The sequence below is a fragment of the Copadichromis virginalis genome, unplaced genomic scaffold (genome assembly GCF_057382275.1).
Source record: "Copadichromis virginalis isolate Kocher_CV1m ecotype Utaka unplaced genomic scaffold, C_Virginalis_male_GT1.1 unmapped_scaffold_1, whole genome shotgun sequence".
In the NCBI taxonomy this organism is placed as follows: Eukaryota; Metazoa; Chordata; class Actinopteri; order Cichliformes; family Cichlidae; genus Copadichromis; species Copadichromis virginalis.
Genome location: NW_028188589.1, coordinates 9939194 through 9967111, shown reverse-complemented (window position 1 = coordinate 9967111; position 27918 = coordinate 9939194). Strand labels below are relative to the sequence as shown.

Sequence of the window (27918 nt, the reverse complement as noted above, 5' to 3'; positions counted from 1 at the left end):
AAACACATGACAAGCAGCAGGGATGGGTAAAAGGTGAGAGACAGCCGGTGTAGACAGCGCATCCGGGCCTGCAGCATTTGCGCTGGTCCACTCGACCCACCGTCTGCACCGGGAGGGGATAAGCATGCTTAGGATGGGAAGGAACAGTCTAAACACCGTCTGTTATCAGGGTGAGATTTGTTATGTTCAGCTCCAGCCTTGAGACCACAGCTGGTACCGGTATGTTAGCCGCATGAAATGATGGTGGCTTTCTTTGGTGCGAACAACTGCATGTCAATTTCACAGCTGATCTAACAGTCCGTCACTCGTCTCTCAATCTCCCGTTGGAGAGCCACGAGCTTCTCCGAGAGGTTATCGGTTTTGCGCTCAAAGAGCAAAGTCTGAGAACTCACGACCGCCATGAGCTTCTTCAAGATCTTATCCGTGCTGCGTTCAATGAGCCCATTTTGAGAAGTCACGACCCGTCCCATTGTTTCAGTCACAGCGGGCAGCCTTGTGGGGGTTTGAACAGCTGATTCTGCTTTCTTTAATCTTCAATAAGCCAGGGCCAAGCCAGCTCAGATCAGCAAGAACCCTTTGCTGCTGTGAATGTCCGTGCTGCTAGCTGGAAAGAAGCAATTATCTATGCCATCCCAAAAGAAAACAAGGATAAATTAGAATGTGCGTCATATAGACCAATATCTGTTCTTAATACAGATTACAAGATGTTTACATCTATCATGGCTCGACGATTAGAAAAGTTCTTACCTAATCTAATTCATAATGATCAAGCAGGTTTTATTCGAGAGTGCCAAATACAAGATAATGTACGACGGACATTACAAATTATTAATCATATTCAAAAGAATAAAATAGAAGCAATGGTAATCAGTAGATAATCAGTAGAGAACATGAGAACATGTTGGAGTGATTTACTAATCCAGGGCTGATTTTTGGGGAAAATAGTTCCCATTTTCAAAGTAATCCCCATTTTTCCCAGAATGAAATGTAAGTAGAAATAAATGATCTAAGTGAGAACATGAGCCTTTAAAAAGGCTCTTCTGAGACTGCTGCCAGTGGTCAAAGCCTCCAACAAAGCTCTGTAAGTACATATGTGATCATAGCTTTAGCTTTTAAATGTTTATTCTAGTTAACACAGATCAGGTGGAACAACTCAAATAAAATATCAAAAATATTAAGTGGTCATCGTTACTCTGTTTGTTCAATACTGAATACAATGGAGCACAAATTGTCCACGTTTCTGAAATATTTCTGGGTGTAACTGTCACCAAAGTGCAATTTAGACCCGGCCTGTGGTTGTTATCTAAGTGATAATCATCAATTCTACTAAAACAAATACAAAATAAAGTTTGACACATTCTGTTGATATCAAAAGCACACTGAACAATTCAGTGTTGTTTTACTGCTGTTCTCTCTTCACTTCTTCTCCTCTGATTCTCTCCACATGTTGCTCTGCATCAGTGCTCAGTTTCCTGACAAAACAAGATGAAATATTGCTAAATATAATAGTATCTCATTACACTTCAACAGAAGTGTTTTATTTTTGTAATTGTTTATCTGTTATTTTTCAGACTGAGTCACTGTGACCTGTCAGAGAGAAGCTGTGAAGCTCTGGCCTCAGGTCTCAGCTCTCAGACCTCTAATCTGAGACAGCTGGACCTGAGTAACATCAACCTGAAGGATTCAGGCGTGAAGCTTCTGTCTGAAGGACTGAAGAGTCCACACTGTACACTGGAAACTCTCAGGTGAGATCAAGCATTTTTCTTTCATCAACTGACAGAATTAGCAGATTAATAATAAGCCAGTCCTCTAATAAGAGGAGAAGTGGAGGTGTTTTGAAGGGCAACGCACTCTTATGTTAACAAGACAGGAAGTAGTTCCTGGCAACTGCTTCCTTTGTTATTGTCTAAGTAGAAACATAATGGTGAAACAGTGATGAGTTTGCAGAGGTGAATCCACAGCACACAACACAACAATGCTGTTGCGAGCTGAAAGCAGACATCTCACAGATTCTGAGACTGCAGGTTTCATCACTGTCCAACCAAAATTCACTGAACCAGCAGTAAATGAACGTCCAAAACGACGCTTCATGTTTAAAAAACAGATGATCAGGGGGATTTGTGTTTACATCTTTTTTGTGTAATCTGTTCACCTGCTGTTTTAGCTGTTTGGTGGTTGTTGAGATGGTTTTGTGAACTTTTTTTTTTCTTTAATTTTTTTTGTCCCATTTGGATCTATAGCCATCAGAATTGTTGTCTTTAGGCCAAGAAAGATGCCAAGCGGATTTATTTTACCAAGTGGATCATCATGGCCTTGCCATATTGGTCCATTTGATTGACCTTTATTATAATTATGAATTTATTTTATTTTCAGTTGCTACAAACGGGACAGACATGACTGTGGGATAGGACAGGGAGAAAGAATGAAAGAAAGAGAGGGAGAGAAAGAAAACCAAAGGGGAGAAGAGACGGTGAGAAGGGGGGGAAGAGAGAAAAACAAACAAACAAACAAAAAAAACAAAACTCCTGGGTCACCTGTATGGAGAAAAAAAACAGAAGAGAAAGCAAACAACAAAGAGCAACATAATAAGAAAAAAAAAGCACCATCACAATAAACTAGCTAGTCATAGATATCAATAGTTACTAAATAATAAACGATATTGTGCAGCACGCAAGATAGACAGCGCACAATGTGCTTTGAGGCGGCAGCCAAGAAAGCTGTAGTCCGCGTCTGTGAATACCCATGTGTACACCTGTGTGCGTACCTGTGTGGATCAGCATGCTTGCATTCCAAAGGTTTCTCCATGTAATGATCTGCTACAGAGTGTGGGGAGCCACAGCCCTGTCCTCTATGGTATGAAGCAGGTATGGAGGAGATCAAAACTCCAGACATCCAGAGGCCCCCAGAACACAAGAGACCAAGGAAGACCCACAGTGGGGCAGCCGCGCCACTGTTCCAGAAAGAGCTGAGGAGAGTCCCAGATGAGGGCTCATTCAGCAGCCGCGGAGCAGAAGCCAGGGGGAGTTGCAGTGACGCGCCCGTGAGCTCCGCAGCCAGCTGTGCCTGAGTGACCGAGCCCCAGGCCGAGGGGCCGGGGGCACCCCACCTCCGAAGTGGCCCGAGCGAGCCCCAGGCTCCAGGCCCCAATAAGCGGCCGCCAAGGAGTGAGCCGGTGTGTACCCGGACACCCACCCCCAGACACAAAGAACCACCAACGCACCGACACCTGAGGGAGTCCGCCACTGGCAGGGGAAGTGGTGGTGGGTGGAGATAGGCCTCCAAACCTTGGAGGGCCTGAGATGTCCTCAGAGAGGTGGCGTCTGATACCCAACCTGACATATAGACACAGACATACAGGCACACACAGACACAAACATCCATTCCCACCCTCATGCTCTCATATGCACTTACTCCACACTCAACCGACGTGGAGACAGACATAAAGAGACGCTGTATACACGATCACACTCCCCAAGCGTACTCTACGAACCGGGTCTAGGTACCCTTGCCCCTGGAGGGGGGAACTGCACCCAGACCGCAGTCGGACGGCCAACTCCTCCTAGCCCCCCCGCTCCAGCAGGCCGCAGAGAACGGGGGTGAGAGAAGACTCCAAACCTCCCTCCACCCGCTCATTGTAGTGTTGATGCATGTGTGTTCTAAGGTGCAATTAAAACCCAGGAGGGCATGGAGCTACCTGCCAGAGAGCAGCAGGTAAGCGCATGGTCCCTCCTGCTAGCCCTCAATGTCTATGTGTATTTAAAATTGAGAGGTGGGCAACGATGCCAGGGGTGAGGTGTACACCCTGATGGTAACTTGGACTCCGTGTATCATGCCCACCCCCAAGGTCCTATATGTATGTGTAATGAGGGTGTGAGTAATGTGAATGTCTAAGTTGTGGGATAAAATTGAGGCAGAGGCAGCCAGAAGGGGACAGAGGGGGGGGGGGGGGGGGGTAGCCTCCTCTGCACCCTGGTGACATACCCCTACTCCAAGGCCCTGCATGTGTGGGTGGTTGTGGTGGAGCGGGAAGAGGGAGGCAGCTGGAGATGGGGAGGGAAGGAAGGGAGGGGCAGGTGACCCCTCCCTGGGGCCAGCTCCCCCGCTGACCCCAGTAGGCACCCCCATACTCCGCGACCCGCCAGGGAAAGGGGGCCCAGGCCCATCCAGACCGGGGCCCAGCGCAGCAGCGCCCCCCGGCCCCACAGAGCCCGGGACAGTCCACCAAACCCTACCACAGAGAAAACTGCACCCACCCCACCATCCATTCATCTTCCAGACTACATGAGACGATAGACGCCCAGGCTGAGATCTTCCTCCACCTCTCCTGTATCTCCCCCTCCTGCAGGGAGTTCCTGAGGAGAGGAAAGCTCCTGCAAGGTTTGACAATCTCCCCCACCAGTTGAAGAGCCCCCCAGGCGGCTCGACACACCGGCGGCACCCTGCGCCAGGGATGGGCCCCCATGCACCCACCCGCCCACAACCCCGGCAACACACAAACCAGGACCCAAGGCCCCGAGGCCCGACCAGGGCCCCAGCCCAGAGACTGAGCGCCCCCAGAACCTCACGCCCATCCCGGACCCACGCAGGGGCAGACAGGCTACCAGGTCTGTAACCCACGTCCGTCAGCACAGACCCTCCCCTAGCCCCGCTGCACGCAGCCACGAGGAAACAGTCAGAAAAGAGCCCCCAACCGGACATGACCGCTACACCGGGTTGAGCCCCCCAAGGAAGATGCCTCCGGGGAACCCGCCGACGCCCTAAGCCTGTCCCTACCCCCACACCAATCACAACATTGAAGGCGGGACCAAACTATGACCCCCCACCCCCACTAGGTGATGGAGCTGATCAAAGGAGCCCAGAGCAATTGATCTGATGTGGTGGCAGAGGCTGTATCAAGACTAATGTAATCTAATAGATAATTTCTATATTGGTTAGAATTAAGATTATTTTTATTTTTCCAGTTCATGAGGACTGTTTTCTTGGCTATGCATAGGGCAATGAAAACCATATGGGCTATATTCTTTTCTGAAGTGACATTATCTAAGCTGCCCAACAAACACACTAAGGAGGAAGTTGGAATGTTACATTTCAGACACTTTGATAAGTCTTTACATATCTCGCGCCAAAACTTCTGCACTGGTGGACAGAACCAAAGAGCGTGGATGTAATTGTCTGGTGTATTGCCCTGACAGTGTGAGCAGTTGTTGGAAGATGTAAAGCCTATCTTGAACATCCGATGACCTGTATAGTGCACTCTATGTAGTATTTTGTATTGTATTAATTGCAGACTGGGATTTTTAATCAATTTAAAGGTTTTTAAGCATACCTGAGACCAGAAGTTTTGGTCTAAACTGACTGATAAATCTGCTTCCCACTTTGCAATAGGAAGGGATATTGATTCATCTAATTTAGAAAGTTTTCTGTATATTTTAGATAATAATTTGGGGGATTTAAGAGTAAGGAAATGTGCCGCACTTGGTGGTGTTTGTAATTCAACTTGACTGAGGTTAAATTTCTTTTTTATTATGGATTTAATTTGTTGATATTCTAAAAATCTTTTCTTGTTGATCCCATATTGTGCAACTAGTCTGTCAAATGGGATAAAGTCTCTTCCCTCTAATATATGTTCTAACTATTTAATTCCTTTACAACTCCATTCTGGGAAATTAATCATATTATTGTTTTGTAATATGTCAGGGTTATTCCAGATAGGTGTACGTTTGCATGGGATTAGTGAAGACTCCATTATTTTTAGAAACTCCCACCATGCTGTCAGAGAGAAGCTGATGTTGATACTTTTAAAGCATTCATGTCTTTTGATGTTTGAGCTAATAAATGGTAGGTCTGAAATCTCTAGATCCTTGCATAGTGCCTGTTCAACATCTAGCCAGGGCTCATCTAAGAAGGTATGTTTTGACCATTCTGAGATGAACTGAAGCCTGTTGGCTAAGAATTATTGGTGAAAATTAGGCAGATCTAATCCTCCTCTATCCTTGGTTCTTTGTAGCGTTTTTAAGCTGATACGCGGGGGTTTATCTTTCCAAAGGAATTTGGAAATATATGAATTCAGAGATCTGAACCAATCTTGTGATGGTTTGTTAGGGATCATCAAAAATAAGTAATTTATTTTTGGCAAGATCATCATTTTTATAGTGGCGACCCTTCCCATGAGTGATATGGGTAAAGATTTCCATCTAGTCAGATCGCCTTCTACTTTCTTTAGAAGTGGGATGTGGTTTAATTTAGTTAAGTCTGAAAGTTTAGGAGAAACATTAATACCTAAATATTTAATAGTTCCGAATTGCAGTGGGGCAGAGGAAGAATTATGGAAGGAGCAGTTAATGGGGAGAACTGTAGATTTTGGCCAGTTAATTGAATAATCTGAAACTCTTGAAAACCAGTTTATTAAAGTAGTTACCTCAGAGAGGTTGGTTTGTGTTTTGCAGAAAAAGCAACACATCATCCGCATAGAGACTGATTTTATGTTCTATGTTCTTACATTTTGTGCCCTTAATTGTTGTAGCCTGTCTAAATGCTGCTACTAGAGGTTCGATAAAAATTGCAAAAAGTGAAGGGGAGAGTGGGCATCCCTGTCTGGTGCCCCTCAGGAGACAGAAGCTGGAGAATGTCTGGTCATTTGTTCTGATACGAGCTGTTGGGGAATTGTATAATATTCTTATCCAGTTTATGAAAGAGTTTCCGAAACCAAATTTGTTTAAAGTTGCGAATAAAAATTTCCAGTTAACTCTGTCAAATGCTTTTTCTGCATCTAGAGATAATATTATGGTTTCGATGTTTTTATTGTATGAGTAATCTTTTATGAAACCAGTTTGGTCAGGATGAATTAAGAGGGGGGTTATTTTCTCTAATCTCTTTGATAGAGCTTTGCAGATTATTTTAAGGTCTACATTTAAAAGAGAAATTGGACGATAGCTTGAGGGAAATAAAGGGTCTTTGCCTGGTTTTAGCAGGAGACTAATGTTGGCAGAATTCATATTTGGTGGTAGTCTGCCATTTTCCTTTTTGTGAACTTTTAATTCAATTCAATTCAATTTTATTTATATAGCGCCAAATCACAACAAAAGTCGCTTCAAGGCGCTTCATAGATACAGAGGAAAAACCCAACAATCATATGACCCCCTATGAGCAAGCACTTTGGCGACAGTGGGAAGGAAAAACTCCCTTTTAACAGGAAGAAACCTCCGGCAGAACCAGGCTCAGGGAGGGGCGGCCATCTGCTGCGACCGGTTGGGCTGAGAGAAGGAAGACAGGATAAAGACATGCTGTGGAAGAGAGACAGAGGTTAATAACAGATATGATTCAATGCAGAGAGGTCTGTTAATACATAGTGAGTGAGAAAGGTGACTGGAAAGGAAAAACTCAATGCATCATGGGAATCCCCCGGCAGCCTACATCTATTGCAGCATAGCTAAGGGAGGATTTAGGGTCACCTGGTCCAGCCCTAACTATATGCTTTAGCAAAAAGGAAAGTTTGAAGCCTAATCTTAAAAGTAGATATAGTGTCTGTCTCCTGAATCCAAACTGGAAGCTGGTTCCACAGAAGAGGGGCCTGAAAACTGAAGGCTCTGCCTCCCATTCTACTTTTAAATACTCTAGGAACAACAAGTAGGCCTGCAGAGCGAGAGCGAAGTGCTCTAATAGGGTGATATGGTACTACAAGGTCATTAAGATAAGATGGGGCCTGATTATTTAAGACCTTGTATGTGAGGAGCAGGATTTTGAATTCTGGATTTAACAGGAAGCCAATGAAGGGAAGCCAAAACAGGAGAAATCTGCTCTCTCTTTCTAGTCCCTGTCAGGACTCTTGCTGCAGCATTTTGGATTAGCTGAAGGCTTTTCAGTGAGTTTTTTGGACATCCTGATAATAATGAATTACAGTCGTCCAGCCTGGAAGTAATAAATGCATGAACTAGTTTTTCAGCGTCACTCTGAGACAGGATATTTCTAATTTTAGAGATGTTGCACAGATGGAAGAAAGCAGTCTTACATATTTGTTTAATATGTGCGTTGAAGGACATGTCCTGGTCAAAAATGACTCCAAGGTTCCTCACAGCGTTACTGGAGGCCAAGGTAATGCCATCCAGAATAAGAATCTGGTTAGATACCATATTTCTAAGATTTTAGCTGAGATTCTGACATTTCTGTAGATACCACACATGTCTAATTACTTTGTACAGCATGAATGGCCATAACAAGGTTTTTAACAGTAAGAAAAGTTGTAAAACTTCAGAAAATCTAGTTAAAAGTCCAAAACCTTCCACGTCTGGTGGCTTGTGGTAAGGAGCAGATCAAACGAGTAAAGAATTAAGTTATAATTATAAATGGCTTCAACAGCACATTCAGGTCTGTGAGACTCATTCAGACACTGAGCCGTGGCTCTGTGCTACATGCACATATTTCTGCATCTCTGCCATTCAGACACACTTTATATATAGTTTATTTTATGTAGTATTCAATACTGAACTGTACATTTAGTCTTTTTAAAGGCAGTAACTCTGTAACTCCCAGGTAACCATGGTCACCCAGCCACGCCCAGTAGTCTCCAGAGAGACCAACAGAGGGTTCATGTTGTAACGCCGTGGCTTTCGTAGTCTCTCCTTTTTCTACAGCTCATGTGTTCTTCTTGTGATGCTGCGTCTTTTTTTTTTTTTTTGTCCCGTTTGGATCTATAGCCATCAGAATTGTTGTCTTGAGGCCAAGAAAGATGCCAAGCGGATTTATTTTACCAAGTGGATCATCATGGCCTTGCCATATTGGTCCATTTGGTTGACCTTTATTATAATTATGAATTTATTTTATTTTCAGTTGCAAACGGGACAGACATAACTGTGGGATAGGACAGGGGGAAAGAATGAAAGAGAGAGGGGGAGAGAAAGAAAGAAAACCAAAGGGGAGAAGAGACGGTGAGAAGGGGGGGAAGAGAGAGAAAAAAACAAACAACAAAAAAAACTCCTGGGTCACCTGTATGGAGAAAGAAAAAAAACAACAGAGGAGACAGCAAACAACAAAGAGCAACATAATAATAGAAAAAAAAAGCACCATCACAATAAACTAGCTAGCAGTAGATATCAATAGTTACTAAATAATAAACGATATTGTGCAGCACGCAAGATAGACAGCGCACAATGTGCTTTGAGGCAGCAGCCAAGAAAGCTGTAGTCCGCGTCTGTGAATACCCATGTGTACACCTGTGTGCATACCTGTGTGGATCAGCATGCTTGCATTCCAAAGGTTTCTCCATGTAATGATCTGCTAGGGAGTGTGGGGAGCCACAGCCCTGTCCTTTATGGTATCAAGCAGGTATGGAGGAGATCAAAACTCCAGACATCCAGAGGCCCCCAGAACACAAGAGACCAAGGAAGACCCACAGAGGGGCAGCTGCGCCACTGTCCCAGTAAGAGCTAAGGAGAGTCCCAGATGAGGGCTCATTCAGCAGCCGCGGAGCAGAAGCCAGGGGGAGTTGCAGTGACGCGCCCGTGAGCTCCGCCGACAGCCAGCTGTGCCTGAGTGACCGAGCCCCAGGCCGAGAGGCCGGGGGCACCCCACCTCCGAAATGGCCCGAGCGAGCCCCAATAAGCGGCCGCGAAGGAGTGAGCCGGTGTGTACCCGGACGCCCACCCCCAGATACAAAGAACCACCAACGCACCGACACCTGAGGGAGTCCGCCACCGGCAGGGGAAGTGGTGGTGGGTGGAGATAGGCCTCCAAACCTTGGAAGGCCCGAGATGTCCCCAGAGAGGTGGCGTCTGATACCCAACCTGACATATAGACACAGACATACAGGCACACACAGACACAAACATCCATTCCCACCCTCATGCTCTCATGTGCACTTCACACTCAACCGACGTGGAGATAGACATAAAGAGACGCTGTATACACGATCACACTCCCCAAGCGTACTCTACAAACCGGGTCTAGGTACCCTTGCCCCTGGAGGGGGGAACCGCACCCAGACCCAGGTGGTGTTACCCTTTTCCCTGCGGTGGGGAGAGGCAGACCGCCCCGACTCCACAGCAGCAGGGAGGCCCCACACCCCAGATCGCAGCCGGACGGCCAACTCCTCCTAGCCCCCCCGCTCCAGCAGGCCGCAGAGAACGGGGGTGAGAGATGTGATGCTGCGTCTTGAGGCTCATACATGCCGTCATTTGTTGATCCTAAGAACGTTCCTCAGACCGACTTCTTCAACAACCGATAACTTTAGTTGTATCAACACTGCCTCCTGGAACAGTTTAAAATGAACATGTCAAAGATCTGTACCTGTCTCCATGTTTCTGTCCCCGCCCCTTTCTCTCTGTCCTGGGTCATGTGAGCGCTGCAGTAGTATTAGGCCCACCCTCAATGCTCCCATTGGCTGAGACGCATAATGACGCCCATTTAAAGCCAGCACTGATCAACATCCCTCCTGTGACCCATGGCTTTTATATTCAGAGCCAGTGAGCACTTTCACAATAATCATGATTTTAAAAACTGTGATTAAAATAATTGCTGACGTTAATCAGTTAATGAGTTAACGAGATAATAACAGGTTAAGTTGCCCTAATAATTAGACTTTGATGACAAACTCCATGTTTCCTTTGTTGGACTGTGGGCGAGTGTCAGAACTGAATGTACTGAGTAACATGTAGAGTTTAAACGTGTCAGTTCCAGTTTTAGAGCTCTAAAGTGCAGCTATCATGTTAGGAATATGTTAGGAATAGACAGGAACACTGAGCACACTGAGGTCAAATCTTTATTTTACCACTCGCTGCATTCTTGATGTTCATGAATTCAGCAGGTTCATGATTGTCTGCAGCATTAATCTCATATTTCCATTAAAGTGTTGAATTTGACTGTTTGATGTTCTTTATGATCTCTGGCACCAGTTCATCTGTAGGCTGAGCCCAGTCCATCCATTTAGTGAAATGATGTTTAAAGGTCTCCTTGTTCTGTGAGCGTGCACAGATCCTGAAGCAGAAAGCCTGGGTTACAGAGAAATGATCATCACTGTGATGATGCTCATCATCTCTGACTGGGATTTGAGGTTTTATCAAAGCAGCAAACACAAAGAAAGCCTGGCTATGTTGGACTGGGTGTGGCAGCAGCTCCCAGTTGTAGTTCAGGAGACAGACGCCCTCTCTACTTTGAAGATCAGCTTCAAACTTTCCTTTTTGATAAAGCTTATAGTTAAAGCTGGATCAGGTGACCCTGAACCATCCGTTAGTTATGCTGCTATAGGCTCAGGCTGTTGGTGGACTTCCCATGATGCTCTGCTTTCTTCTCCCCTCCTTTCACTCCTGATGCTTTTATATGTCACTACTGCGTGTCCTTAACTTTTGTCTCTCTGTTTTGTTCTTGTCTCTCTGAGCTCATCTCTTCTCTTTCCCCTCACCCTGCAACCAGTCATGGTAGATGCTCCTCCTGGAGCCTGTTTTCACTGGGAGGATCTTTGTGTCAAAGGGAGTTCTTCTTCCCACCATCACCAAGTGCTGCTCACAGTGGAGGCGGTCACCTTACACTGTTAAACAGCTTCAGATGACTGTTGTTGTCTGTTGGGTATTGTCACTTATAAATAAAGTTACAATGGATGGATAGATGTTATTGTGACAAAGAGAAAACAACTGTTGACAGATAGATTGTTGTTTTGTGTGTCTGCAGTCTGTCAGGCTGTCTGATCACAGAGGAAGGCTGTACTTCTCTGGCCTCAGCTCTGAGCTCCAACCCCTCCCATCTGAGAGAGCTGGACCTGAGCTACAATCATCCAGGTCCCTCAGGAATGAAGCTGCTGTCGGCTGGACTGAAGGATCCAGGCTGGAGACTGGACACTCTCAGGTATGGAGAGAAAATCTGATAGAGGAGGAAGAGCTGGAAACATTTCCTGTGTCTTTCACTCACTTCCTGTTTGTTTCCTGCAGATGAGACATGAACAATCACACATGCAGGAATATTTTCAGGGACAGACACACTAGTCTAGCTGGATAGTTCATGGATATTTATGTAGGGGTCTCCAAGGAGTCTGTTTGCAGGAACATTTAGGTCACAGGTGTACCTGATATAGATACCAGTGTACCTAATAAAGTGTCAGCTAACATTTGGAAATGGAAGCTTAAATAATGACAAACTGTACATTCACAGCTGAAGTCACAATAAATTTGTTCTGAAGTGCACATTTTTCTGTTATTGTTCTCAAATAACAGAATGAGAATGAAATATTGATTCTAACAGGGCCCATAAACAGCATTAGCTTAGCAGCATGGCGGCGCGTGCACACGCAGCGGCTTCTCTCTCTCCCAAACAAACTACTTTTTCGTGTTTTTCGTCCTGTAAGTTGCAGTGTTTTTGTAAGTCTTTGTCGCGTCTATCTGTGTGCAAGCGAGGATATGCCCGAACACTTCTTCTCGACATCGGCAGAAACAAACTTTTTAAGTTAAACTCTGTGGACACCGAGAAGCTGGAAGATCTGGGTCTGCTCCGAAGGCCTACTCAATCACCGACCCCCACTCCCGCACTTCGCCCACAATGGATGCGCCTCAAGCGGTGTGAGAGGAAGCAGAAGAGGGGTAAGCGCGGTGGCATCCGAGCTAGGCTAGCGGCTAGCCCACACAAACCCGCCATCCCCTCTATCGTTCTGGCCAACGTACGCTCGCTAGAAAATAAACTGGACGACATCCGACTGCTACGTTCATCTCAAAGGAATGTAAAGGACTGCTGTGCTTTTGTGTTCACGGAAACATGGCTTAGCGACAGTGTCCCGGACCGCGCCATTCAGCTCGACCAGCTAACATGCTACCGTGCTGACAGAGTCATCGTCGTGGGAGGTAAGACCCGCGGGGGAGGACTTTGTGTTTACATCAATGATGCCTGGTGTCGCGATGCTGTTGCGGTCTGCAAACACTGCTCACCAGTGCTGGAGTTTATGGTTATTAAGTGCCGGCCATTCTATCTACCGAGGGAATATACAGCCATACTACTGTGCGCTGTGTACATCCCTCCCTCCTCCAATGTCAACAACAGGAATGAGGCACTGAATGAACTGTACCAGCACATCAGTGAGCAGCAGACAGCCCATCCTGATGCTTTTCTCATCCTGGCTGGGGATTTCAATCATGCAGACTTAAAGTGCGTGTTTCCAAAAATACAACAACACATAGACTTTCCAACAAGGGGAAATAACACACTGGACTTTGTTTACACCACCCAGAGAGGAGCTTACAAAGCTTTTCCCCTCCCCTACCTCGGCGCCTCAGACCATATCACTGTCATGCTAATGCCTGCTTACAGACCGCTCGTTAAAGTCACCAAACCGGTTCGTAAGCGGATACAAGTGTGGCCAGAAGGGTCTTCAGAGGCTTTACAGGACTGCTTTAACACTACAGACTGGAACATGTTTAAGCAGGCTGCCACCTATAACAACACCACTGACCTCCAGGAGTACGCAGAGACTGTTACTGCCTACATCAACAAGTGTATTGAGGATGTAACAGTCACGAAAACCATAACTGTCCGGGCCAATCAAAAACCATGGATGACAGGAGAGGTCTACAGGCTGCTGAAAGCTCGGAATGTTGCCTTCAGAGATGGAGACGAGGCGAGCCTGAGGACAGCTAGGGCCAACCTTTCCCGTGGCATCAGAGAGGCTAAGAGACAGTACTCCAGGAAAATATCTCATCACTTCAAAGACAGCAGAGACTCACGGAGCCTGTGGCGAGGCATTCAGACCATCACAGATTACAAGCCCCCACCACAGACCTGTGATAGCACTATCCCCCTGCTGAACGAGCTGAACACTTTCTTTGCTCGCTTTGAAGTCCAAAACAGCACCACTGCACAGAAGACCCCACCCCCTCCTGGTGACCAGGTGATGACTCTGTCCCCGGACAGCGTGAGGAGATCCCTCAGCAGGATCAATGCACGTAAAGCTCCGGGTCCTGACAACATTCCTGGTCGTGCACTGAGAGACTGTGCAGTGGAACTCACTGATGTCTTCACAGACATCTTCAACATATCACTCATCCAGGCTGTCGTCCCCACATGTTTTAAAGCCACCACAATCATTCCGGTTCCAAAAAAGTCATCTCCCTCCTGCTTTAATGACTACCGTCCTGTTGCACTTACTCCCATCCTGATGAAGTGCTTCGAACGACTAGTCATGCAGCACATCAAGACGGTCCTGCCCCCCTCCCTGGATCCCTTCCAGTTTGCGTATCGGCCCAACCGCTCAACCGATGATGCCATCTCCACTGCACTCCACTCGGCACTCGCACACCTGGACAAAAAAGACTCATATGTTCGAATGCTGTTCATAGATTTCAGTTCAGCATTCAACACTATAATCCCCCAACAGCTCACTCAAAAACTGGTCCAGCTGGGGCTCAACACCTCACTGTGCAACTGGCTGTTGGATTTCCTCACCGGAAGACCTCAAGCAGTATGGGTCGGCAGTAATACATCCAGCACCATCATTTTAAACACGGGGGCCCCGCAGGGATGTGTGCTGAGCCCCCTCCTCTTCACTCTGCTGACCCATGACTGCACTCCATCATACAGCTCCAACCTCTTCATCAAGTTTGCGGACGACACAACGGTGGTGGGTCTCATTAGCAACAGGGATGAGACCGACTACAGAAGTGAGGTGAGACGCCTGGCCACGTGGTGTGTTAACAACAATCTCTCTCTAAATGTGGAGAAGACGAAGGAGATTGTTGTGGACTTCAGGAGAATGCACACCCAACATGCTCCTCTGACCATTGACGGAGCGTCTGTGGAGAGAGTGAGCAGCACCAAGTTCTTGGGTGTGCACATCACAGAGGATCTCTCCTGGACGTACAACACCACAGCACTGGCCAAGAAATCACAGCAGCGTCTCTTCTTTCTCCGCAAACTAAGAAGAGCAGGAGCACCAGCCCCCATCATGTACACTTTCTACAGAGGCACCATCGAAAGCATCCTGTCGAGCTGCATCACTGTGTGGTTTGGAGCCTGCAATGCGTCCTGTCATAGAACCCTCCAACGCATAGTGAGAGCTGCAGAGAAGATCATTGGTGTCTCTCTCCCCTCCCTCCAGGACATTTACAGCACCCGTCTCACTAAAAAAGCCCTTTGCATAGCGGCTGATCCCACTCACCCAATGCAAAGCTTCTTCAAGCTGCTGCCGTCAGGGAGGAGACTGCGGAGTCTCCAGGCCAGGACCAGCAGACTGAAGGACAGCTTCATCCATCAGGCTGTCAGGAAGCTTAACTCCCTCCCGATTCTGCCCCCTCTCCCCTCTCTCCTCCACGGTCTCACTGAACTCTGTCACACACACACACACACACACACACACACACACACACACACACACACACACACACTCTCTGACTCACTCACTGGCCTGCACCAGTTACCAGTCACTTTGTGGAGCATTGGACTGCCATTACCTCATAAGACTTTGTTGTTACACTATCTCTTACTGTACATTACTAAATCTCCATTTGCACTATTTGCCTATTTGCACTACTCTGCCTGTTTTATTTCTTATTATATGTAAAATTGTATTGTATTTATTTAAATTTTTACTTTTTAATTATTTTACTTGCATTTTTAATCACTCTTATATTTAAATGTTCATTTGCTATTTATCTAGGGATTGAGAGTAACGAAATTTCTATTCTCTGCATGTCCTGTACATGTGGCAGAATTGACAAATAAAGTTGACTTTGACTTTGACTTTGAGCATTAGCTTATCAGAGTTTCTATCATGGTCACACAAATCCTTAGCAGAGAAAAGTGGCCTACTTAGCAATAGCTGCTCAAGTTGTATAAAGAAAGGGAAAACAGTATTAGCATTAGCACATAATGCTAATTCACATCAAATTAGAATTAGCTGCTCACATTGTTAAAAGGGAAGGGAAAACAATATTAGCATTAGCTGCTAATAATTATTCACCTAATTATAGTTAGCCCCTAATGGCAGCCTAGTTAGCATTAACTCCTGACATCGTTATAATGCAGGGGAAAAGGGTTACCATTATCGGATAATGCTAATTTACATCAAATTAACAATAGTTAATAATGGTAGACTCCGTATCATTAGCTGCTGTCATTCTTACAAAGCAAAGGAAAACAATATGAGCATTAGCTGCTAATGCTTTTTCATCTAAAATTAGCATTAGCCACTAATGGCAGCCTACTTAGCATTAACTCCTCACTAATATAATGCTAATTCACGTCAAATTAGCATTAGCTGCTAGCATCAGCCTACCTAGCACTAGTTGTTCACATTATTAAAAGAGAAGAGAAAACGATATTAGCATTAGCTACTAATAATTATGCACCCCTAATTAGAATTAGCCACCAATGGCAGTATACTTAGCATTAACTCCTCACATTGTTATAATGTAAGGGAAAAGAATTAGCATTATCTAATAATGTTGACCGTGGCCCACTGGAAAAGTTAAGAACTAAAGATTTAGGAGTGTTTCTCGATAGCTCTTTCTCATTTGAGAAACAAATGAATTCTGTTATTAAAACCAGCTGTAAGGTTTATATTGTTGATTGTCATTTATGCTTAGAAATATTTACTCATATATGCTTAGAGTTGTATAATCGATTGCATGATGATAGAGGTTTGATCCTTAGTAGTCTGTAAAGACAGAGTGCTCTGGCATGCACACACCACTTGGGGCCATGAGAGAGGTCGTACCCTCTCTTACTGATTTATGGTGTAGGACAGGGGTCTCAAACTCAATTTAGCTGGGGGCCGCTGCAGGCAGAGTCTGGGTGAGGCTGGGCCGCTTTAGGTTTTCCACAAGAAAGGCATGGTTAAAAAATTCCAATCTTCTCAAATCTCTTTATTTTTATTTTTTAACACAAAATATGAAAAATAAATAAACAAATTAAGAATGAATAAGAAAAAAAATCAATCTGTAATACATAAATAAAATAATAATAAGATATTTTTAGTCAGTGAACTTGTGTGTATCTTTCAGTCTTCTATATCTGCTGTATTTAGATTGAAATGTCTGTATTAACAGTTCTATAACCTTCTTCTGAACATGAATGGAACACTGTAGAAAATGAACTGTTCTTTTGAACATGGCTTCTCTTGCCTACTCCTTGCTGCTAGAGACCTGGCAGCGTTTCCTCTCGCATAGCCGAGCCAGATTTGGCCTGAGGGAGGAAGCAGTTGCGACCCTCAGTATGTCTTGAAGATGATCATCCGTAAGTCTGGACCTGTACTTGGACTTATTGAAGTTCAAAGTGGAGAAGAGCTTTTGGCACAAGTATGTGCTACCAAAAAGGCACATGGTCCGCTTGAACATTCGGGAAAGCCGAGGGAAACTAGGGCTCAAGTCTCTCAAAGATTGTCCAAGCTTGTCTGCTTTTCCACTCACCTCCCTGAACGTTGCTTTGAGTTCAGAGTTGCACTGCAGCTCAATGAGCTCCATTTGAAGCACAGAAGGGGCATCTTGCACATCAAAGGAGAAGGGGTCCGCAAAAATGTGAAAGGTGGCTCTGTGTGTCTTGAAATCAGCAAATCTGTGATCAAATTCCTCCTGTAGCCTCAAAATGACATCAACATACTCGTCAGCACTGAATGGTGTGCCTGCATCCACGAGTGCCTTGCATGCTGGGAAATGGCAAAGGTTTGTCTGAGAGAGCTGAGCTTTCCAGAGTGCCAGTTTTGTGGAGAATGCTCTCACGTTGTCATAGGCAGCACTGACAAGTTGCCCCTGGCCTTGTAACGTCTTGTTCAGTACATTAAGCTCATGTGTCATATCAACAAGAAAAGCTAAGTCCATGAGCTATTTGGGATCAGTTAGCACAGGAACACTAACTCCATCCTTCTCCATGAAGGCTTCACTTCTGCTCTCAACTCAAAAAGTCTCTTTAACCCTTTAAGACCTACCATAGAACCAACTCCGCCAGAGCTTATAGTATATTTTTACATGCTGTGGAGCCATTTTTTGGAGCATTTCAAGTTGCTATACATCAATACAACCATTATAGCCCAAAATTTAATAATATGTCTGCATTAAGTGCATAGTAATTACATAAATTGCAAAAAAGTGCAATAAACTACAAAAAAATTTAAAATCGTTTTTGTTTTTTTAACATATATTTCTAGTTAGAGAAATTTAAGAGGCTCATCCCTCAAAACTGTAAATACAAAAACGTTGCACAAACTAGTTTCCCACCAAAGGAAATTTATTTTGAGTGTTTTCAGAGTTTTATTTTTGAGATACACCAATTGTCATATACTACAGGAAAAACGAAAAAATATATTATAGTGCAAATTTGCAAAATAACTGCATATGCATCAAAATAAACTATTTCCAGCAGTGCAATGAGTCCTAAGCATCCCAGAAACGACACAGAAAGTCATGAAGTCAAACATAACTTTTAAAAACACAAGTATAAGCTCATGAGGCCACGATGGTAAAAAAAAACTACATTTCCGCAAAATGACGTCACTTCCGGTTTCGGGCAGGTCATGCGGTCATGTGATAGTTCGCGCTGATGGACGTAGGAAGTGTTACAAACAGCTGATCGGATCGGCAAAGCGTGTTTCTGGAAACTATGTTTTTGTTGCTACAAGCGCTTTTTATGCTGTTTTTGCAAAGCTATATGTGGAAGGAAACTGTGACCGAGGACAAGCTGATGGCATAAGATGTAAGTACAATTCCTCCGGTTTCATATGCAAAAAAAATTATTGCGCTAGCTCACGTAGTTGCAGAGCTACCGGGATTTAACCCTTTAGAGCCGATCGGAGCGGACACGCTCTGTTTTGCGTAACTATTTTTAAATCCCAGTAGCACTGCAACCACGTAAGCTAGCGCAAAAAGTTTTTTTTACATATGAAACCGGAGGAGTTGTACTTACATCTCATGCCATCAGCTTGTCCTAGGTCACGGTTTCCTTCCACATAAAGCTTTGCAAAAACTGCATAAAAAGCGCTTGCAGGAACAAAAACATAATATTCCAGAAACACGCTTTGCCAATCCGATCAGCTGTTCATAACACTTCCTACGTTGGAATAGACGTCAGCGCGAACTTTTGCATTTCCGCCATTACCTGCCCGAAACCGGAAGTGACGTCATTTTCGCGGAAATGTAGTCTTTTTTATGATCAGGGCCTCAGGGCATATACAGGTCTTTTTAAAAGTTATCTTTGACTTTATGCCTTTCTGTGTCGTTTCTGGGATGCTTAGGACTCATATTGCACTGCTGGAAATAGTTTATTTTGATGCATATGCTGTTATTTTGCAAATTTGCAGTATAATATTTATTTTCATTTTTCCTGCAGTGTATAAAAATTGGTGTATTTCAAAAATAAAATTATGAAGACACTCAAAATAAATTTCCTGTGGTGGGAAACTATTTTGTGCAACTTTTTTGTATTTACAGTTTTGAGGGATAAGCCTCTTAAATTTCTCTAACTACAAATATATGTTAAAAAAACAAAAATGATTTTCAATTCTTTTGTATTTATTGCACTTTTTTTGCAATTTATGTAATTACTATGCACTTAATGAATACATATTATTAAAATCTGGGCTATAATGGTTGTATTGATGTATAGCAACTTGAAATGCTCCCAAAAATGGCTCCACAGCATGTAAAAATATAATATAAGCTCTGGCGGACTTGGTTCTATGGTAGGTCTTAAAGGGTTAAAAATAGTTACGCAAAATGGAGCGTGTCCGCTCCTACCGGTTCTAAAGGGTTAATACATTTCCCCTGCTGAGCCAATGTACCTCAGTGAAGTCGAGCACATCCCCATATTCTGACTCCATTTCCTCTAAAAAAGCACAGAACCTTCGGTGCTTTAAGCCCCTGGATCTGATTTGGTTGATGCATTTCACAACAATAGACATCACATTGTCAAACTTCAGGCATTTGCTGCAAAGGACCTGCTGATGGATGATGCAGTGCAGAGCAATGGCCTCCTCCACGCCTTCCTCTTCCAGTTTGTTTTGTGCCACCAGTCCATGTTTCCTCCCTGTCATTGATGGCGCTCCATCTGTTGTTATTCCAACAAACCTCTTCCATGGCAAACCAACATTCTCAATGGCATCACACAGCTTGTAAATATCTGCTGAGCGGTGGTCTGGCCATGCATTGGAATTACTGTGAGCAGCTCCTCCATCACTTCAAAACTGTCATCAACACCACGGACATACATTGGGAGCTGGGCAGTGTCGGTGATGTCTGTGGTCTCATCAAGAGCGACTGAGTATACACTGAAACATTTGGCTTTCTCACACAGTTGGTCATAAATGTCACTTGACAGGTCAGAAATGCGATCTGCTGCGGTGTTGGCAGAAAGGCTGATGTTGCTAAACTGACCTTTCTTTCCCGGACAGACTATATTTGCAGCCTGCAATATGCACTTTTAGACAAATGCACCTTCTGTGAATGGCTTCCCTGCTTTAGCAATCATCTCACTAACCACGTGGCTCCGACTGCTGCATTATTCTCTTTGGTTGCTTTCTTGGAGAAATCTTGCTGCCTCAGTAGATCTGTTTTAAGACTGGCAACCCGGTTCGCTCTCTCGTCTCCCTGGTATTTTGCATCCAGCTCAGCATGTCTAGTTGTGTAATGACGTTTCAAATTGTATTCCTTGTGCAGCGCAACTTTCTCTGTGCAAATAAGACAGGTCGGGGTGCCCCTGTGCTCAACAAAGAAATATTGCATTTCCCACTTTTCCTGAAATTGTCGGTGCTCATCACCAACCTTTCTCTTCACCGCAGGCTTTGAAAAAGACATGTTTGGGGCTATGTGACATTTATAATTCTACTTGGTGTCACTGTCGCATTGAAGTTTCAATCAAGCGTTTAGCCGACGGACGGGGAACGTCTCAACGCGTAGAGAACGTCATTTCTGCTTCTTTTTCTTGCAACCGTAGCACGGCGATCGGCAGATAAAAAGCCGGTAGCAGTCTCCTTTGTTTTTACGCTCGATGTTCATGTCTTTCATGACGACACGAACACCGTGGCGTTTGCAGATGGTAGAAAGTGCAAGGATAGCGAGCGCAAAAAAGGCGACTGCTCACGGCGCCGGGCTGTTGTTACAGGAGAAAGAAGCGGAAATGACACCGTGACATATAACAAATAACATCAGCTGTTTCTGATGTTAGTTGTTTTGACTGCTTTTACATTATATTGAAATATATGTAATGTTCATGTTTGCTGCAATGCAAACGCAGTGATGCAAATAAAAACATCGAGCCACAAATTACGGTGCGACCCTATAATTAGTCCGGGTTACCGGGGACTGTTGTTGCCGATGAACAGGTGTCGCTATGTGACTGCAGACTAAATTGGGCTGCATTGAGTTCATGACTTTTCTTTTATCCCGCCGCCTACGCATCACTGTGAGAGTTAATATGAGATCTCTCTCTGTGGAAAAATAACTTTAAATCCCACTGACGTGTGTATAAATCTATATACGTATAATGTCCCGCTGGGCAGCAACTTAAAAAAACAACTTTTTTTGAAGTGTTGTGAACGCAGCGCGCTGGGGCGAATGTCGGCGTTTGCCCAATAGAAAGGAGGAAGCCAGCCAGGCACAGGAAAGAAAGAAACACTCCAGGGCAACGCTGCTGGAACTTTGACTCATTGAGAAATGTTTCCCTGCTTGCATCAAGCCCGGCTGGTGTCCCCTGAGATCCATATCCCACCCTGATTGGTGGGTTAATTCAGCTCCGCCCACAACACTGTAAAGTGTCATACATTATCAAACTAACATTACATTTTCATATTAAGGTGGGGCCAAAAACTATCGTCCTGCAGGCCGCAATTGGCCCACCGGCCGCGAGTTTGAGACCCCTGGTGTAGGAGGACACCTACTCTGTGTCTGGTTAAGTATAAGAGCCCTTTGTTAGGGGGACCGCTGGACTCTTAGCACCAGCTTTGGGGTCACAGGGTCACATCTGGAACACACACACACACACAGACACAGACACACACACACACACACACACACAGACACACACACACACACACACAGACACACACACAGACACACACACAGACAGACACACACAGACACACACACACACACACACACACACACACACACACACACACAGACACACACACACAGACACACACACACACACACACACACACACACACACACAGACACACACACACAGACACACACACACACACACACACACACACAGACACACACACAGACACACACACACACACACACACACACACAGACACAGACAGACACAGACACACACACACACACACACACACACTATGCACAGACTGGTACTCTTTGTTCATACCTGTGTAAGACGTCATAATGAACTTGTGCATATTCATGTAAGCTCAATAAAGAGCAGTGTTACGAGGGAGCAGACGAGAGCGACTGAGGTCAAGTGAAGGAACGGCGCTGTCACAGTTCTCTCCCTCATCAATTGTCTGGTTCCAGCGGTGGGTCTGTGCTAGACGACCCATCACCAGCTTTTTCCACTGGTTACCAGTACGTGGTAGAATCCACTTCCAGATCTGGTTGTCTTTAAATCTGTGAATGGATTGGCTCCATCTTATCTCTCTTTAACAAAAGAATCCAAGTGGAGCCCTCAGGTCTGCAGAAAAGCAGCTTCTGACCAGAACTAGACGTAAAAACAGAGGTGAGCTTTATCGATGGCTGCAGCCAAACTCTGGAACAGTCGCCCTTCACATCAGGTCGTCACCAACACTGGACATCAGATCAGATCAGATCAACACCACAATGACTTTTAACACAGTTCGAAAGAACATCATCTTCTATTTTCATGGCCGGCACTTCCTTTCTACCTTTCAGTTCCTCTTTCTTGCCGAGACAACAAGGAACGGTTCCTCTTTTACCGAGACAATTTTGCAGTTACAGCCAGACATGACTAACCTCTCTCCTCTAAATAAATCTAACTAAAAGTGTGTGTGTGTGTGTGTGTGTTGACCTCACTCAGCCTCTATGTCACCTCTCGCACTTCTGACCTTTCACCAGACAGAGAGACAGAAGCCACTCTCGTATATGTAATAATCGAACCGAAACTATGGATATATCATCTACTAAATAAATGTTTTAATCAAGAACCTCTACTAAACATAATAACTGTGTGCATAAGCATCTTAAGGCCTTCTTAAAGCTATCTGTTACATTGTTAGAGCAATGATCAACTTGAATAACCTAGTAATTCAAATAGCCTCGTCCAACCCGCTGCTCAGAATAACCTAAGACTGCTTTCACTTCTGCAAACTCTCTGCAAGCCTATTTCCTGTCAGCCTGTGACTTTTAGCCTTTTCTGACAGACACACTGTTTAAACCTCTGAATGCAATATCCATGCTGCAGATTATATTATTCTTAATGCAATGGTAATGATGATAATTATTTAACAATAGCAGTAAAATAATTTCCCTGCTCCACACTTTCAATCCTGACCAGTCTTTATAGTCATTACTGTGTATGTTTCCTATTTTCTCTCTACTCTGTGCAGCACTTTGGCTCAAGCTGTTTTTAAATGTGCTGATAAATAAATGTAGATTTCTTTGAATAAAACAGTGGAGCCGAGCTTTGAGCTCAGTGTGTAACAGTGTGTGTGTGAGAGCCATGTAATGTCCATGTGTGCATGCTGACTGTGCTGCTCTGACCCCCCTCCTCCTTTCAGGGTGGAGCCTGCTGGAGTCCGATGGTTGAGACCAGGTCTGAGGAAGTGTAAGTGTGTTTTTAATGGGATTCATGAAAACAAAGCAGCACACATTCAACCATCTTCATCATGTCAGGAGTCATCATCAAAGTGTCAATCAATGAACAGATGATGGATCAATAACTGCAGCTGGATTGTGTTTGTTCTCTCCATCAGATTCCTGTCAACTCACAATCGACACAAACACAGTGAACACAGAGCTCCAACTGTCTGACAACAACAGGAAGGTGACACGTGTGAAGGAGGTTCAGTCATATCCTGATCATCCAGACAGATTTGATGTTTATCCTCAGCTGCTGTGTAGAAATGGTCTGACTGGTCGCTGTTACTGGGAGGTCGAGTGGAGAAGAGACGTTTGTATATCAGTGAGTTACAGAAGCATCAGAAGGAAAGGAAACAGTGCTGACTGTGTGTTTGGATGCAATGATCAGTCCTGGAGTCTGGTCTGCTCTGATGAACGTCCTCGTTATGTCAGGCACAATAACAGACACACATCCATCTCCTCCTCCTCCTCCTCCTCCTCTGTCTCTAACAGAGCAGCAGTGTATGTGGACTGTCCTGCTGGCACTCTGTCCTTCTACAGAGTCTCCTCTGACACTCTGATCCACTTCCTCACCTTCAACACCACATTCACTCAAACTCTTTATCCTGGGTTTATGTTCTATCCTGGTGCCTCAGTGTCCCTGTGCTGAGTGGAGTGTAAAGAGTGTCTCCTGTTACAGAAACACTCTGACTGTTGAACAGATAGTTCAGTCTGTACATGTCTGTCTCTTTCACTCACAAACACGTTTTCAGATTCATGGATTCAATCAGTTGATGTTTGAAACTCTTCTAAATGATTCCTTGTAAACTTCTTCAGTCACAAACAAACAGGAAGTGATGTCACGTGTTCCTGTCCACACAGCAGAATGAGTCTATTGCTGACAGTGATGTACAAACAGAGTGAGCATTTCTGAGGCCCAAAATAAACTGAGTAGTTCACTGAATGAACAATGGACTGTGAGCTCAGTTCCTTCATCATTAGTATGGATTATATATGTATATGTATTATATTAGTATCATATATATCAGGTGCTGCTGCTTTCAGTCATTGTGCAAATGTGCTGTTTGTAAGCTTGTAAAGCTGCAGTCAGCTGAGACTGAAGAAGTCACCTGATCAGTGAGCAAACGTTTCTGAAAACGTCCAGATGAACAGAATCAACCTTTTGGGATCAGCCAGCAATGCAGCATCATTGTTGTTCAGCTTCAGAGGTTTGCAGGAATGAACTGATGACCAGAAACAGCTGCAAAGTCCAAGAAAATACCAGCTGGAGTTCAGCTGCATTTGAAGAAGTCAAAGAAAAGTAAGGATGGCAAAGGGCGACGTTTTCTTCCAAAGAGCTGCAAACATGGTCGACGCCTCATTAGAAGAATCATCTGGACGTTTGTGAGGAACTCTAACCAAGAAAGCAACGTCACACAGATCCAACAGACAGTTTCCATGACTGCAAGTGTTGAGTGGAAAAATGCTACATTGCATTATTGCATCCTCTCACCACAGGAGGCGCTGTTGGCACCACTGATTGCTGATCAGCTGTTCTCTGATGATCTGATTGATACTGTGAATAACGGGACTCACTGAACTCTGTGACACAGTGAAGATTACAGAGTTTAACTTCAACATCTGACTGACGTCACACAGACAGAAGGATGAACCAGTGAGGCACAGAACACAGTTACTGGAGATACTGGATCAGCTCCATGTGAACCTCTGATGGAGAAGCTGCTGAGCCAGAGAAACATCAGGACATGACAGCAGCTGCACTTATCTAACAACATGTAGCAGAGCTGATCTATGTTAGAGGATCTATCACAGCAGCTGAAGCCAAAGTCCAACACTGGATACCAGCTGAGCCTGTGCTGAGTGTAGTGTTACAGGAAAAGGGCAGAAACACTGGTAGCTCCCAGTGATGCTGACTGGGGCACAGAGCTGAATGATGCAGCATCAGGACACTGTTTCAGTCTGACTGACAGAGAAACCTGTAGCTGTATCTACATGTGAGGCAGAGGCCACACAAGCAGCTTTCTATGTTTCACAGTGACTGAGATCTTCAGTGGGGGTGGACATGCTCCTGTACAGACCTCTGAGGAGAACCAAGGTGCAGTCAAAGAGTCCAGTCTGTCCTCACAGATGTGAACATGTGCTTTCATCAGGTCTGCTGTCAGCTAGCAGGCTCACATCAGAATCACTGTTCCTGAAAAACACAGTCTGTGTGACATCATCAGTCAGCTGATGGTCCCAGATCTGAATGGTTTCTGTCTCTACTGAGGAAGTCAGAGAATATCACTGAGGTGTGGATCAGGTCTGAGTGAGCTGTGGAGGGACAGCTTTAAACAGTCCACAGGTCTCACGTCCTGCTCAGTCTGGTAGCAGATACCTCGTATTGTTCCAGATGTGCTGACATCAGCAGCAGCACAGCTGTGTGATACCATGAATCTCAGTTATTGATCCAACACACAGTAAATACAAAGATCAGGATTTCTGAGAGTAATCATTATGAGTCTGAACACATGATCACTGAATGTTAGTCTCCACAATAATAAGCTAACACAAGCAAACACAGCTTTCAGCTCTTATTTTGAAACTGGCTTATTTAGAGAGCTGTGATGTGAGCGTGCCTGGCTCTGAGGCACTTGGGTCAGCCTCTGTTGTTTAGAAGTGTTACAGACTGTGAATGACACAGACCTGTCAGTTTCCATGTTTGTCTGTAACACAGCTCAGGGGCTCCATGCTGAACGCATCCATCCAGTGTTATTGATCCAGGACTGATACCAGCATTGGGATCAATACTACAACACACAATCACATGTGTCCACGTGATGCAGTTTGAAGAGCAATCAGATGTCTCTGTATGAGGAGGCGGGGTCACAGGAGGTTCACAGAAACTCTGCAGCAGCATCATCAGCTCACATGGAAACTTTGATGATTCACTTCTGTGGTGTTTTTACAGAAACACGTCACAAAATTAGCTCCACCTGTTTTGTGAGCTTCGAGTTTCTTGTCTTCATCCTGGATTCTTGTGTTGCTGTTTTTACACACAGCAGATATTTCCTGGTTGCTTCCTTGATGACCACATGAAGCTTTCTGAAGCTTGGATTGAAAACGCTTCATTACTCAAAGCTTTCCAACACAGGCCTCTGTGCTGCCATCTGGTGGACAAACATGTGAAGTGCAGCGTGAAGCTACAAATGAAACTGCTTCAGCTACGTTTATATATAACATACTATAACCTATATAATGTGGAGATCAGAGAAATTATTTTGTTGCTACTGTTAATAATCATCATCATTACCATTGCATTAATAATATAATCTACAGCATTGATATTGCATTCAGATGTTTAAACATTTTGGTACCCAATTAGCCTTTACTACAGGTGCAGTTATAACCACTTTAAACTGTTGAGTTGAATCTATGATCTTAAATGCTTTTGAATGCTTGTTATAATCTTAAGTGTGTATGGGCTGATTCTGTTGATTCTGAGGACACTCTGTGCAAAGTCTTGACAGGAAACTGCAGGTTTGCAGAGCGTGCTTTTGCAAAAGTGAAACTAAAAGCAGAGTGTAAGTGCAGCTTATTCTGAGGAGCTGTTTGGATGATGCTATTTGAATAACCAGGTTGTTCATTATTATCTTTTATACTTTTATATTCTTTTATTAAGCTTCTAGTAGAGGTTCTTGATTAAAACATTTATTCAATATACTACATATATAGTTTTAGTAAACTGCTGACACATGTGAGAGTGGCCTCTGTTTGACTGCGAGCGTTAGTAGGTGAGAGGTGACACAGAGTGCCAAGTGAGGTCGTGACACACACAGACACACATAGTAGATACATTCAGTTATAGGTGAGAGGTTAATCATGTTTGCTTGCAACTGCGGGCGTGCAGAAGTGGTATCTTACTGCAGAGCATGGTCTGTGGTTTTGGAGAAGCGGCAGTCAAAAGGTTGACAGGAAACATCTGCCATGAAGATAGAGATAATGTTCTTTTCAAACTGTGTTAAAAGTCATTGTGGTTTTGATTTGACGTATGTATGTATGTATCTGTGTGACGTTGAAGGGGCGTCATTAAATTCAAACCCCGATGGTATAAAATATCTGTTTATGCTTTGATTAGTCGGAGATCAGCGCTGTCTGCGTACGGCGCTGGTCCCCCCACGCCTGTGTTCATTAAAATCAATTGTTTGACCAA

At 44.5% G+C, this 27918-nt stretch overlaps 2 protein-coding genes and 1 long non-coding RNA gene across 3 annotated transcripts in view; 2 read left to right on the top strand and 1 right to left on the bottom strand.

Annotated features, from left to right (window-relative positions):
- Nucleotides 1-27918, bottom strand: part of LOC146679796 (uncharacterized) — a 188780-nt gene that overhangs the window by 136341 nt on the left and 24521 nt on the right. The window lies entirely within an intron of this gene.
- Nucleotides 23-11755, top strand: LOC146679799 (uncharacterized; the record flags this gene model as incomplete). The annotated part of the gene is made up of 4 exons (XM_085450365.1): nt 23-33; nt 1046-1081; nt 1572-1745; nt 11659-11755. Coding segments are annotated over exons 1-4 (318 nt in total), but the record flags the coding sequence as incomplete, so codon positions are not given.
- LOC146679798 (neoverrucotoxin subunit alpha-like) lies at nt 11701-27918 on the top strand. Its single transcript, XM_085450158.1, has 3 exons — nt 11701-11832; nt 23648-23694; nt 23843-27918. Exons 1-3 carry the CDS (start codon nt 11777-11779, stop codon nt 24376-24378), a joined length of 639 nt encoding a protein of 212 aa, XP_085306284.1. The 5' UTR covers nt 11701-11776; the 3' UTR covers nt 24379-27918.

What these genes read in the sequence shown, in the direction of transcription:
- LOC146679798 (XM_085450158.1), top strand. Translation starts at nt 11,777, where the DNA reads ATGAAGCTGCTGTCGGCTGGACTGAAGGATCCAGGCTGGAGACTGGAC. An exon ending in TGGAGACTGGACACTCTCAG is followed by an intron (nt 11,833 to 23,647) that starts GTATGGAGAGAA and finishes TCCTCCTTTCAG; the next exon opens with GGTGGAGCCTGCTGGAGTCC. An exon ending in GAGACCAGGTCTGAGGAAGT is followed by an intron (nt 23,695 to 23,842) that starts GTAAGTGTGTTT and finishes TCTCTCCATCAG; the next exon opens with ATTCCTGTCAACTCACAATC.